The sequence below is a fragment of the Nothobranchius furzeri genome, chromosome 18 (genome assembly GCF_043380555.1).
Source record: "Nothobranchius furzeri strain GRZ-AD chromosome 18, NfurGRZ-RIMD1, whole genome shotgun sequence".
In the NCBI taxonomy this organism is placed as follows: Eukaryota; Metazoa; Chordata; class Actinopteri; order Cyprinodontiformes; family Nothobranchiidae; genus Nothobranchius; species Nothobranchius furzeri.
In genome coordinates this window covers 11,952,701-11,964,955 of record NC_091758.1, presented here as the reverse complement: position 1 = coordinate 11,964,955, position 12,255 = coordinate 11,952,701, and the positions used below count along the sequence as shown (strand labels likewise).

At 45.5% G+C, this 12,255-nt stretch overlaps 1 protein-coding gene across 2 annotated transcripts in view; it reads left to right on the top strand.

Moving 5' to 3' along the window:
• The first annotated feature begins 1,131 nt into the window (after positions 1-1,131).
• Positions 1,132-12,255, top strand: part of ppl (periplakin) — an 18,651-nt gene continuing 7,527 nt past the window's right edge. The window contains exons 1-12 of one of the 2 annotated variants that reach the window (XM_054742122.2): positions 1,132-1,295; positions 6,873-6,969; positions 7,733-7,887; positions 7,985-8,105; positions 8,296-8,421; positions 8,536-8,577; positions 8,703-8,864; positions 8,945-9,052; positions 11,339-11,434; positions 11,516-11,638; positions 11,713-11,859; positions 12,011-12,162. In XM_054742122.2, coding sequence (XP_054598097.2) covers positions 1,276-1,295; positions 6,873-6,969; positions 7,733-7,887; positions 7,985-8,105; positions 8,296-8,421; positions 8,536-8,577; positions 8,703-8,864; positions 8,945-9,052; positions 11,339-11,434; positions 11,516-11,638; positions 11,713-11,859; positions 12,011-12,162 — 1,349 coding nt within the window. In that variant the 5' untranslated portion in view covers positions 1,132-1,275. Of the gene's footprint in view, positions 1,296-6,869; positions 6,970-7,732; positions 7,888-7,984; positions 8,106-8,295; positions 8,422-8,535; positions 8,578-8,702; positions 8,865-8,944; positions 9,053-11,338; positions 11,435-11,515; positions 11,639-11,712; positions 11,860-12,010; positions 12,163-12,255 lie in introns of both variants that reach the window. The other variant, XM_015968940.3, reaches the window with a different exon arrangement.

The window sequence follows — 12,255 nt, the reverse complement described above, 5'->3', positions numbered from 1 at the left end:
AAACGTGATTTATATCGCGTTTTAACGAGATCATTTCTCGTTATTACGCGATCCTGGTCCTGAGTTTTTTTCCCCGCACTGACGGTAATACGCTTCTGTACATTCTCTCATGCTATTGGACAACAAACATACTGACGGCTACGGATGTCAGTCGATGGGGCAATCAGGCAATTATTAGACAAAGATGGCAAGCTGGGGTATTGATTGCGCTAAAAGACCATCCAAAGTCCTTGTTCCACGTTTGTCTGCAAGTGAAATGATGTCTCTGTACGCTCATTTGTTGGTTGAAAATGGTAAAAGGCTGTGGATTTAACACAGAGGTCTTGCTAGACATGTTTCCCTAAAACATTCCAATGCAAGGCCTCCAATTCCCTAACTACCAATCGGTTAGTGTTACATAAGGCCACACCTCCCAGAAAGAACAAATCACAGTTGTTTGAATGGCTTTCTGTCTAATTTGAAGTCCTGCAGATAGCTGTAGCATATTAAGCCCCCTCACACACACACACACACACACACACACACACACACACACACACACACACACACACACACACACACACACACACACACACACACACACACACACACACACACACACACACACACACACACACCAGGCTCCTGTTTCGGGTTGGACTGGTTTTCCTTGTGCTGCCACACCTCCTGCTTCATACTGTATGCACGCCCCCAGTCAGACGCAGCAGTCCCAGTGTCTTATTAATGGAACATTAATGCCATTTAATGATACTTATTTATTGATGGTTACACATCAGTCCACCAAGCTTAGAAAGCACTCCCAAATACACAAAAGTATTCAATTTTACGGAGAGTAGTTTATTCTAGAGTATCGTTCACAGAGAATATCACAAAGTGTTGTACATCATAATAGGTTTTATTATAATTCATCGCACTGCTTCTGTGTTTGTTTAACATAACCTGTTTAGATTTTTATTTAAGAAATAAGATGAGTTGGCTCACTCGTCGTGTTTTTACAGTGCGTCCTTTCTGCTGAAAGGGAGCACCGGAGGGGCGTGGCCTCAGACACGGGCCCCGCCCCTCTCACCTTCTGCTACATGCCAGGTAACAGAGTGGGTGTGAGAGCAGTAAAAGCGACTGTCACAGGTAATGAGGCCATTACTGCTCTCGCCGTGACCGTGAGAGGAAGGTTTGTCAGCGGGACGGTAACCGTGGACACAACACCAGCGGCGCGAGCGGAACTACTCAGAGCTCACCTGTCCTCCTGCTCGTTGCTACCGGGGGTGACCTGCCACCATGATGAAGAAGAAGAGCACGTACGTCTTGCAGCTTGTCCTGGTGTTTCCTGTCAGCTGTGGTGTAGCCTAGTTATTATTGCTGTTGTTGTTATTAATGGAAACCATGAAGGCTGTGTGACCTTCGTAGCTCCGGTGACGTCATCCTCTCGGCACAAACCGGCCCTAACCCACTGCTGCTGCTGTTGAGCCGCAGGAGCAGACGCACCCTGCCAGCTGGGGGACGCCATGTCTCCTAAAGTCTGACAGGTAGAAGAGGGCTTTGCTGCTTGCTTCCAGGGTCCTGGATAGATTTGTGTCCAGGAGAAAACCAGTTCTGCTCTGATTTGGTTTCAAAGCTGCAGGTTCTGTTTCAAACTGAGCCTCACCTCCAGCTGGGTGTGGCAGATAAACAGGGTAATAAATGGGTTCTGACTAGTCAGATAAGTCCTCCCAGAAGGACAAACTGGGGGACATTTCTCTCCCTCCTGCAGCCCATTGCTCGAGACTGGACTGGGTTCTGCTTCAGCCCCACCAAAAGTTCTAGTCTGCTCTGAGGCTTAAAGAGCTACCTGCCAACCTTGTTCATCTCTGGCCTGCTGGTACTGTGACTAGTAGTACTGCAGTAGTAGTAGTAGTAGTAGCAGTAGTAGTAGTAGTAGTTATCACAGAAAATTAATAGCAAGCTTTTTTGCTGATAAATCTGGAGTAAAGCGTCCACTTAGACGGCGTGCTGCTGCCGCTCTGAGTTAGGTGTGTTCACACACACACATGCCACTGTGACTTTGAGTTCAGGTCAGCTGATTAAACCGATCCCTGATCCTCGTGTTTCTGTCCATCCTGCCGACCAGAACCTGGAGCTCTGTGGTTTCAGTCATGTCCCTGTGTCCTGGTTCCCGATGTTCCAGCTCCTTTTCTGAGGATTCCACATTTTTCTACAGTTGTAGGGATCTTGGAGTTGGTACATGATGGAATGCTAATAATGCAGCTCCACCCTCCTGGTTCTGTTGGTTCAGTTTTTTCAAGTTTCTGTTGGTGTGTTAGCATAATAAACACAAAGCTGCTGATATGAGTCAGCTGCTTCAGAAGGGATCGGCGCTGGTCCAGAAGAACCTGATTGGTAGTCCTGCATGCAAACATGTTAAGAGTTTCAGGAATCATTAAGAGTTTTGAAATTCCTCTGATCCAAACGCAGAGGGACAGTTCCATCTGAGCCCTTTGCAGAAAGAAAAGTTCTTGTGTTGTCCTAGTACCAGCCCACACGCAAAGCCCGGTTCTGTGGTTCTGGGTGTGCTGGAAGCTGAGTGAAAGATGCAGCCACTCCCTTTGGGCCTTTGGTTCCATTCGGACCTGCTTCCTTCTGTGAAAGCATGAGCTCAATGCTTCCAAAGCTCATGGTGAAAACAATACATCAGAACCAGCGTGCATCATCTGGATCCCGTGCAGGATCAGAACTGGACAGTGCTTCGGTGATGAGTGATGAATCAAGTCACTGTGGTGAGCCAGCGTTATCTGCCTGTCATTAGCACCTGGTTCTGTAACGGCGCAGAGGTCTCCCTGAGGGAGTGTGGCATTGGGATGAGTCCGTGCAGGAACTCTGACAGCTCCTTGTGCAGAACTCTGCTTTAGACACAAGCTGCAACCTGCTCTGGGATCGAGTTAGACGGTGCTGCAGGGACAATAGGTGTGTGTGTGTGTGTGTGTGTGTGTGTGTGTGTGTGTGTGTGTGTGTGTGTGTGTGTGTGTGTGTGTGTGTGTGTGTGTGTGTGTGTGTGTGTGTGTGTGTGTGTGTGTGTGTGTGTGTGTGTGTGTGTGTGTGTGTGACAGGTGGTTGATGTGAGCTGACAGACTACCACAGTGCCTGCCACATTTCCCTCTAAACCTGCAGGAGCTTGTGTTGCAGACTCGTACTTGTGTTTGATGGCAGCTGTAAAAGTTTATTTTTTAGCTTTTTAACTAATCAGTCAGTTGTTAGTTAACACAGCTGAGATGAACATATTCTAAAATTCACCAAGTCTAGTTATTGAGCTGATGCTGATTTATCCAAAATGTTTATCATTCATAAATAATATGATCCAAACATGTAACTGACTTAAAAATCCTGACTGTGTCAGAACACTTTCAGATGGAGGTTCTGTGTGAATTAGCGTACATCAGTGGGACCTCATGTTTTCTGCTGCTGCGGGCCAGTGGTTCGCTCAGATCAGGCGCTTTAGTTCCGTTAACCCCTAGTAAAGCTGAACGCGGTGGTCGTTGGCTGTCTTCAGCCACAGATGTTTTGGTGTTTCTACATCAGACCAACATCACACAGCTGCTGCCAGATCCATTATTTACATACAAATAATACTCTAATGGTTATAAACCCCAACCCCATATAACTGAAGACCATTTTGCACCAATGATTAATATTGGGATATAATAGAATGATGCAATAATGAAAACAATATGCTTTTAATGTGTAGGAATGTTCGGGCACAACAATAACATGAATAAACAATAATCTTGTCTTTACATAAACAGAATAGTGAATTTCAGGCCCTCTGATCCTGCTTTCTGGTTATGGGGTCAGACTGGGAGGCTCCTCTGTAGCTTCACATCCAGACACCAGTTAGATCCGGTTCTGCAACAAGATCGGGGGTCCTGTCCGGTCTAGTAACATTTACAAATAATAACCTTGCCAGGGTTCTCGGGATGATGTGCTTCAGGTGAAGGTCTGAGACCAGTCAGACTGGTAGGATCTGGGATGTGAACATTGTGTGTAATGTGGTTGATTGTTATTGTTGCCATGGTGACTGGATGAGGTGTTTGATGGATCCACAACAGCAGAAAACTGCCAGGCTGTTTTCCAGAACAAAAACATGTCAGATCCCCAAGGCTCCCTACTTTTACCCTCCAGCAGTGGTGCGTGGTTGGTTGGGCCATCATCACCCTAAGTCAAGTCTATCCAGTCAAGTCTAAGTCAAAGACAACCAAGTCCAAGTCGATTCCAAAGTCAATGATCTGGAAGTCCAAGTCATATCCAAGTCCTTGACTTTGAATTTTTAAGTCATAACCAAGTCATCTGTCCAACTTCAATTTAATGACGATGATAATAAATAAATTCCAGAAATAAAACTTCTTAAAGCTTCATTTATTTGCTCAAACAAGCAGGAAGTGCAACTGATCTAGAGTGCTGCTGCAGTTAGCGGTACAAGATCAAACCCAGAACCAAGAATCATGATTTTTGTCCATGCCGTGCTACTTTTGTGCTAAAATAGCAAATATGTTCAAGTCATCATCAAGTCAACAGATGCAAGTCGATTCAAGTCGCAAGTCATTGGTGTTCAAGTCCGAGTCATGTCGTAAGTCTTTATAGATTTTATCAAGTCAAGTCAGAAGTCATTAAAATAATGACTCGAGTCTGACTCGAGTCCAAGTCATGTGACTCGACTTCACACCTCTGATAATTATGATGGGCATGTTACTTATTGAGATTGGATAATATTGTTACCTGCATCATGCTATTTTACACCCTCCAGAGCAACGGTAATTATAATATACCGTCAAATATAAATAATTTTCATTGAGTCATGACTTTAACCTAGAAATAAGAGGCTTGGATTCGATGAAACACCACCTCCCCCATGTGAATTCTCCTGGCTGCAACCTGGAGACCACAGATTAACTCTTGCTGCAGAACACCCAGTCCGTCCCTAACGCTCACCCACCTAAATTTCTAACCATCCAACGTGTGGCTAGCGACTAGCCATTGGGTGATTTTGGAATGGTGCCAGTTAGAAGTCTGAAAATCCACCCCAGTACTGGCGGTGTTAAATCATGGTCACATTCTGGCTTGCTTGAGAGGTTCTGAAGATTAATCTGCAGAAATGGTTGGATTTTAACTCTTCTTCAAGAAGATCCTGTTCCTCTTGCAGACAAACATCTGTTATTGAGTTCTATGCTTTATTAAAGGTGCAGAATATGTGAAAGAAACAACTTCTTCACAACTTAATGAGATTAAACTCATTGCTAGCTACGTGGAGAGACTTGGTGTTAGTGTATACAGTCCAGGGGAGGAGGGATCTGAACTCGAGACTGCCTGGATGGGGAGGAGAGGGAAATTATGACACAAACCGGCCTCATCCAGGATTTTGTAACCGCTGGGCAGAAGGCAGACCATTTGCAGCTGAGACGGGAAAAGGCTTTTGTGAAGCCATAAACTACTTTGGGGGTCTTTCTCATGAGGACATTAGATGGTCAAAGCTCCAAAAAGTGGACTTTGCATAAATTAGGACCTTTTAAAAAAATAAACCCAATTAAAACAACTCCAAACCTCCACACTACACTACAGCAACAGCTGTTCCATGCATATCGGCCCTTCACAATCCAAATGTACTTTTTTATTCATTATTTCATATTTTTAAATGTAAATAAAATATATAACGCTCACAGGAGTTGCTGATTATTTATCAGTCCTCTTCCCTTTACTCAAGAAAACTTCCATAAAGAACTAATCTCTGTTTTCGTTCCATCAACAAGCTAAAATGCCTAGCCATGTCCAGCTGTTCTAAAAATGTCTGACTTGAAAATGGAATTTAATAACTCCTAGGAACAAATCCATTTCTTCTCCGTCAGCCATTGGGGTCATGAGATAAAACATAAAAGGGTAAGGTTCCCTGAGTGTAGAGGATGTACTGTGCTGGGAAAGCTTCATGCTGATAGCTTCTCTGTGACCATCCAATCAGAGGACAGATACCCATGACACCGCAGCGTACTGACCAAGGGCAGATTACACCCCCCCGGCAACACAGAGACTGAAAAGTAGATTCACACAATGTCACTGAACAAACATGATATAAGTTGTAGGAATAAGTTAGTGATTCCAGTTTAGCATGAAAATGACGGACATCTTTCTTTAGATTCTGGCCAGTCAGCTCTTTTATGCTTAATTAGCTGTTGGCTCATTATCATTGGCATGTTTGTGTTGGTGTGTCATTTATCGTAGTTTGTTTGGTGCAGATTGTTTTAAACTCCAGGGTTGGAACGAGCCTGGCCAGCCAGACTCCTCCTCTGTTTCATTCTGCACAGAGAAAGGGCCTGGGAGCTCTCCTATTCAAATAGCCCCGCCCCCTGAGAATTCTAGAATTCTCGAATGTCTTTAAAACCACAAGTGGAAGCGCTAAAAGTATTTCCTCAAAAAAAAAAATAAAATGTTTGCCGCGTTGCCAGATGCCGTTTTTGACTACAGCGTCGCGCAGTACAGTCGGCATTTCCGTCTTTTTTCTGATTGGTTACTTTGAGCTGCCTAGTCCCGCCCCTCAAGTGCCTCTCTGCCTGTGAGTTCCCAGACTCTCTCTCTGTGCAGAATTAAACAGAGGACGAGTCTGGCAGGCCAGGCTAGTTTGGAACCACCCAGCAGGAAGACTTTGAGAGACGGTTGACTGACTGGTAGAGCATGAAGCCCACGGGATTCTGGGATGTCTCGTATCTTGCAGTAATTTAGTATTCAGAAATGAGGTTGTTTCCAGTCTAAGCTTTCCATTCTGGATAAACTCAAAAACAGACATGGACACAAAGGTTTCTGTGTGGATTAAATTTAGTTTCGTGTCTCCTTTGACCCATCTGTCTGTCTTACAGCAGTACCAGCTCAGATCTGGCCGTCCTCATTGAGAAACTGCAGAAGAATGGAGATAAAGTGGAGAAGAACATCTATGATTCTGAACAGAACCTCAACAAGGTAAAGCTACCAACATAATCCAGTCTGATGGGCATGCATCAGTTTAACTAACATGTATTAGATAAACAATGGCCTCAGAAGGAGGTGATCCGAGCAGCTTCATCGTTATGCTGCGTTTAGGAGCCAAGCAGGAATTCTGGTGAGTGGATTCTGCTGGAGCAGAGATTAAGATCCAGGTTTAGGAAGTCAGACGTGATACCACCAGGTTTCGGTTATACCAGCAGAAGGGTTTAGTGCATCCTGCTCTAAACTGTTCTGGGCAAAGTTGGGTTAAAACTGGATTCTTTGAAATCTACCAGGAACATTGCAGGTTAGGCTTGATGACCACCAGGGGTCTGAACCACTCGAACCAGTGATACACCAAATTGTTCCTAATCCTGATAGATGATCATTATTATCTATCAGACCGGCTGTTTAAATCACGTCTGTTTCCAGTCACTTTGAACACATTGTGATGAACGTATTTCTACGTATTTCTTAGCTGCATTTTCTACTTTTTAACCTTGCTTCAATGTTGGAGTTTTTTGCTTTTATGTTTTAAATGTGTGTGCAATGTAGAGCACTTTGGTTGCAACGATTCAGCCAAAACCAACGCAAATTCCTTTATATGACCTTATTTTTTCCTTTGAAGAAAACTTTGATGGTTTTGTAATAAAATCACTGCTTAAAATAACTATAAACTACTTTTAAAGATATGATTTAAGACCAAACTACTAGGACATGGGAGCAGCAGTGCTGACTCTTTTGTTTGGGTTTGTTACAGGATGTGAGTAAGATTAACGAGGGGAAGCAGCCTCTGTATCAGGAAGACACCAGCAAGAGAATCCAAAACTCTTTGGAACTACTGAAGATCCTGGATGAGGATGCGGCTAATGCCAAGCGCCTCCAGCACCCTCAGGCAGAGATGATTGCACAAGAGTGAGCCCCTCTCAGCTCTTACTCTAACACTTACAGGGTAGCTGCTGCCCTGAGAAGATCCGTTTAGCAAACGTTCTCCTCTTTGATTTGTCTGCAGCATGATTCAGCTGCGTGAGAGAGTGATGAAGCTGAAGGAGGATCACGAGCGCATCTACCGTCTGAGCCGCTCCGAAGGGATGCCCAGCGTCAACTGGGGCAATATCATAGATGAGAAACTGGTGAGAAGCACATCTGCACAGGGTGCACTCCCTCAGGAGCAGCAACCCTCTCTGTTCGCGTCCTGAAATGACGTTTGCGCCTTCAACTGTAAAAACGTCACCCGGACTTCTACACTCTGAGCCGGTTTTACCTCCTGTCCAAGTCCAGTTAAGTGTTACTTATAGGTGCTTGGATTTGTTTCTCTCCCAGGACAACCTGAACAATAAGGGCTTTGGCCAGGATCTGCCCACTGTGGAGACCGAGGTTGAGGAGCACAACATCTTCCACAGTGAGGTGGAGGCTCTGGCTCCTCACATTGCTGCTGGTGGAGACAAGGTAGACCCAACAACCCAGAGAAGCAGGGCCAAAACACAAACCCATGACTTCTGAAGGAAAGCTATCTTCTAGAAGACCTGTCCCTCATGATTTTGTCCCTCTGTCTGTGTGCAGGAGTACATCAACAGCCTCCAAACAAGCTACAAAAAACTGCTGGTAAGAAACAGACAGCAGTGATTTTTACACACGTACCATCCTTCTCCTGTATGTGGACTTTCTGTAGATATTGGTTTATTTAGTAATAATTGCTTAACAAAATTTGTTTTTACTCGTTCACCCAGGCCAGCTCCACAGCTCGCCAGAAACACCTGCTGACCCTCAGGGACTACATGCAGCGCTGCACCAACGAGCTGTACTGGATGGACCAGCAGGCGGAGGAGAGGTCCAATTACGACTGGAGCGACATCAACCTGGACTACCCCGCCCGCCAGAGACAGTATGAGGTACGTGAGGACCACACGCCATCGTGTTCACACAAAGACATAAGACCCAGTCATGACCTAACTGTGCGTCTGCCCAACAGAACTTTATCAGTAAGTGTCTGGAGTCCAAGGAGGCCACCATCACCAAGCTGAACGATGATGGACAGAATCTGATCGCTTCAGGCCACCCGGGGAAGATGGTGATCGAGGTACAGACTCGTCTATCGGGTTCCTCTGGCTCTCTTTACCTGCAGAAATACCTATTTTCTGGTTAGACTTGACATAACAGATTACTGACGCTGAGTCGCGTTTATCTCTAAATACAAGCACGACTTAGTTTTAGATGAGATGTGTGTATTGTTCGAGAGGCCCCAGTTGAGGTGGCTCGGGCATCTGGCTAGGATGCCTCCCAGACGATTTCCCGGTGAGGTTTTCCAGACCCTCCAACCGGTAGTAGACCTTAAGGAAGACCCGGGACACGCTGGAGGGACTATATCCAGGGAATGCCTTAGGATTCCCCCAGAAGAGCTGACCCATGTGGCTGGGGAGAGGAGAGTCTGGGCCTCTCAACCCAGGCTGCTGCCCCCAGAACTCATCCCTAGATTAGCAGAAGAGAACGATGGATGGGTGGTGTGTAATGGCCAAAATCTAATTAGAAACACGGTAACACATGATAAAAAAATTTCAGATCCACGGGACTCTAGCCAACCTCACTAGACTTGGCTGCAGGAGGAAAATTGATGACGGATCAAAAAGACAGACAACCTGAATAGTAACAAAAGAGCCCAGAAAAACTTCTAAAGAGATCTAAAGTGAACTTCAAGTTCAAAGAACATCACAGTCAGATCGCACCATTCGTCGTTGTTTGAGCCAAAGTGGACTACAAAGGTGACGACCAAGGAGGACACCATTGTTGGAAACAAATCATAACAAAGCCAGACTGGAATACCAAGGCTCATCAGCTCCACGTTCACAGACAGAAAAATGAAGCACATCAAGAAAAGAACACAGTTTCTACTGTGAAACACGGAGGAGGCTCTGTCATGATCTGGGGCTGCTTTGCTGCATCTGCCACTGGGTGTCTTGAATCTGTGCAGGGTACCATGACATCTCAAGACCATCTAGAGATAAATGTGGCAGTCAGTGTCAGAGGTGTGGACGTAATTTTGGGGGGGACAGGGGGGACATGTCCCCTCCCACTTTTTCCAAAGTCAACTTTTGACCCCTGCACTTTTTACCATCCAAAAACAATATTACGCCATATTAAATTGACACTGGTTGAGCTCTAGGACCGAGCAGAAAACAACTGTTTGTGTTGAAGCCTGTTTCCCATTAGAGCATACTGTAAAGATACCCCCCCCCCCACACACACACACACACACACACACACACACTTCTAAAGTGAAAATTACATCCATGGAGAGAGCTTGGTCTCAGTCACAGGTCGTGGGTCTTGCAGCAGGACAACGACCCAAAACACGCAGCTAGAATCACCCAAGAATAGCTTCGAGAAAACATCGGACGATTCTGAAGTGGCCTTCTGTGAACCCTGACCTCCTATTGAGCATCTTAGAAAGAAGCTGAAACGTCGTCTGGAAAAGGCGCCCTTCAGACCTGAGACAACTGGAGCAGTTTACTCATGAGGAGTGGGCCAAAATACCTGCCGAGAGGTGCAGGAGTCCCAGTGGCAGTTACAGGAATCGTCTGACTGCCTCAAAAGGTCGTAGAACAAAATATTAGGTTAGGGGTACCATCATTTTTGTCCAGGCCTGTTCCACGAGTTTGTTTTTAATAATTCCGCTGAAGCACGGCTGAAAAGCAACGTCTGATTTTCACTGGTTTAATTTCATAGAATTTGTATTTATTATTACTTTTGTCAAATTCAAGTTTCTGTGATCATTGTGGGTTTTTCTTTCTTCGACTGAAGGGCACCAACTGTTTTGTCCACGCATGTATATGGAAATATGATTTTATTTAGACTGGCATCACCGTTTTTATTTTCAAATGAATTGTAAAAATGAATGTTTGAGCATTTCAGCCACTAAATGTTTTTAATTCAGTAGTTCAGCCTGGTTCTGTGGTGAGTCGTGGCTGTCTAGCACGTATGAATCCCTCCAGATCACCAACATTATAGCCGTCCTCAGTGAATGTCTAAAGCTAGGAGGGACCTTACTCAGACACAAAATCAGCTGACAGAAGCATGTTCTTCCTACCAAACCTGGATTACTCCTCATAATAGATTAAAATGATCTCCTTTGTCTGTGGAAACCACGTTTCGCTTCTCAGACGTGGACAGTCTGCAGAATGGGAGGCTTTTAGGATTAATAAGATGCAGCGACTCAAAAACAGCCTTTAAAACGTAAACTTAGTCCATTTAAAAATGGTGACCAAATCCCTACACAGTTGTGTTTCTAACCTGACTTCTAGTGGATCGATGGATCTGGGTTGCTGCTTGGCAGGGTTTGTTCCTAAAGGGCGCTTTGTCTGATCTTTAGGCTCATATGGATGCTGTCCACGCTGACTGGAAGGAGTACCTGAATCTGCTTATCTGTGAAGAAAACCACCTCAAACACATGGATGAGTACCACAAGGTGAGACTGACAACTCAGGTGATACCGAGACATGGCCCATGGAAATGACCAAACTCATCTGGAGTCGGCTCCTGTTTGCAGTATCACAAGGAGGCCCGCGACACTCAGGATCTGCTGAAGCGACTGGACACGGAGGTGACACAAAAGTACAACCCGGAGTTCAAAGATGTTTACCAGATGGACAGCCTGATTGCAGAGCTGGATGTGAGTACTTTTCTAACCTCGGACAACAGCTGAATATTCCACAGCAGTGAACATGCTCTTCTCTGGTTGTGTAGGACCAGGCCAAAGCTATGGATCACTTTGATGAGCGGGTCAAGGCTCTTCAGAAGCGCAGCCTTCAAGTGTTGCCCCTGAAGTACCGCCGGGAAACGCCACAGAAGCTGCTGCCGATCGAAGCTCTGTGCGAGTTCGAGTCTGATGAGGTACGAGTCATCCAGCTTCTCCACGGCTCAAACCTTTCTAACAACTTCAGTGTGATTTCAGACATCAGGAAGTTCCCTGAAGCCACGTGATCACAGGCTGACAGTGTTGGACCACGTGAGCTCACGAATTTTAATTCTTGAACGCTTTCAGGGCCCGATTTTGCGTGGTGAGCAGTACACTCTTCTCCGGAATAACGGGTCCAAATGGGACGTGAAGGATGCAGCAGGACGTAAACACACGGCTCCAGCCGTCTGCTTCATGATCCCGCCTACCGACCCGGAGGCAGTGGCCATCTCTGACAAGTGAGTGTTGTTCCTCCTGGCAGAATTACAGAGCTGGCTTTACTTTACCAACAGCTGTGTGTGTGTGTGTGTGTGTGCGCTTGCATGTGTGTG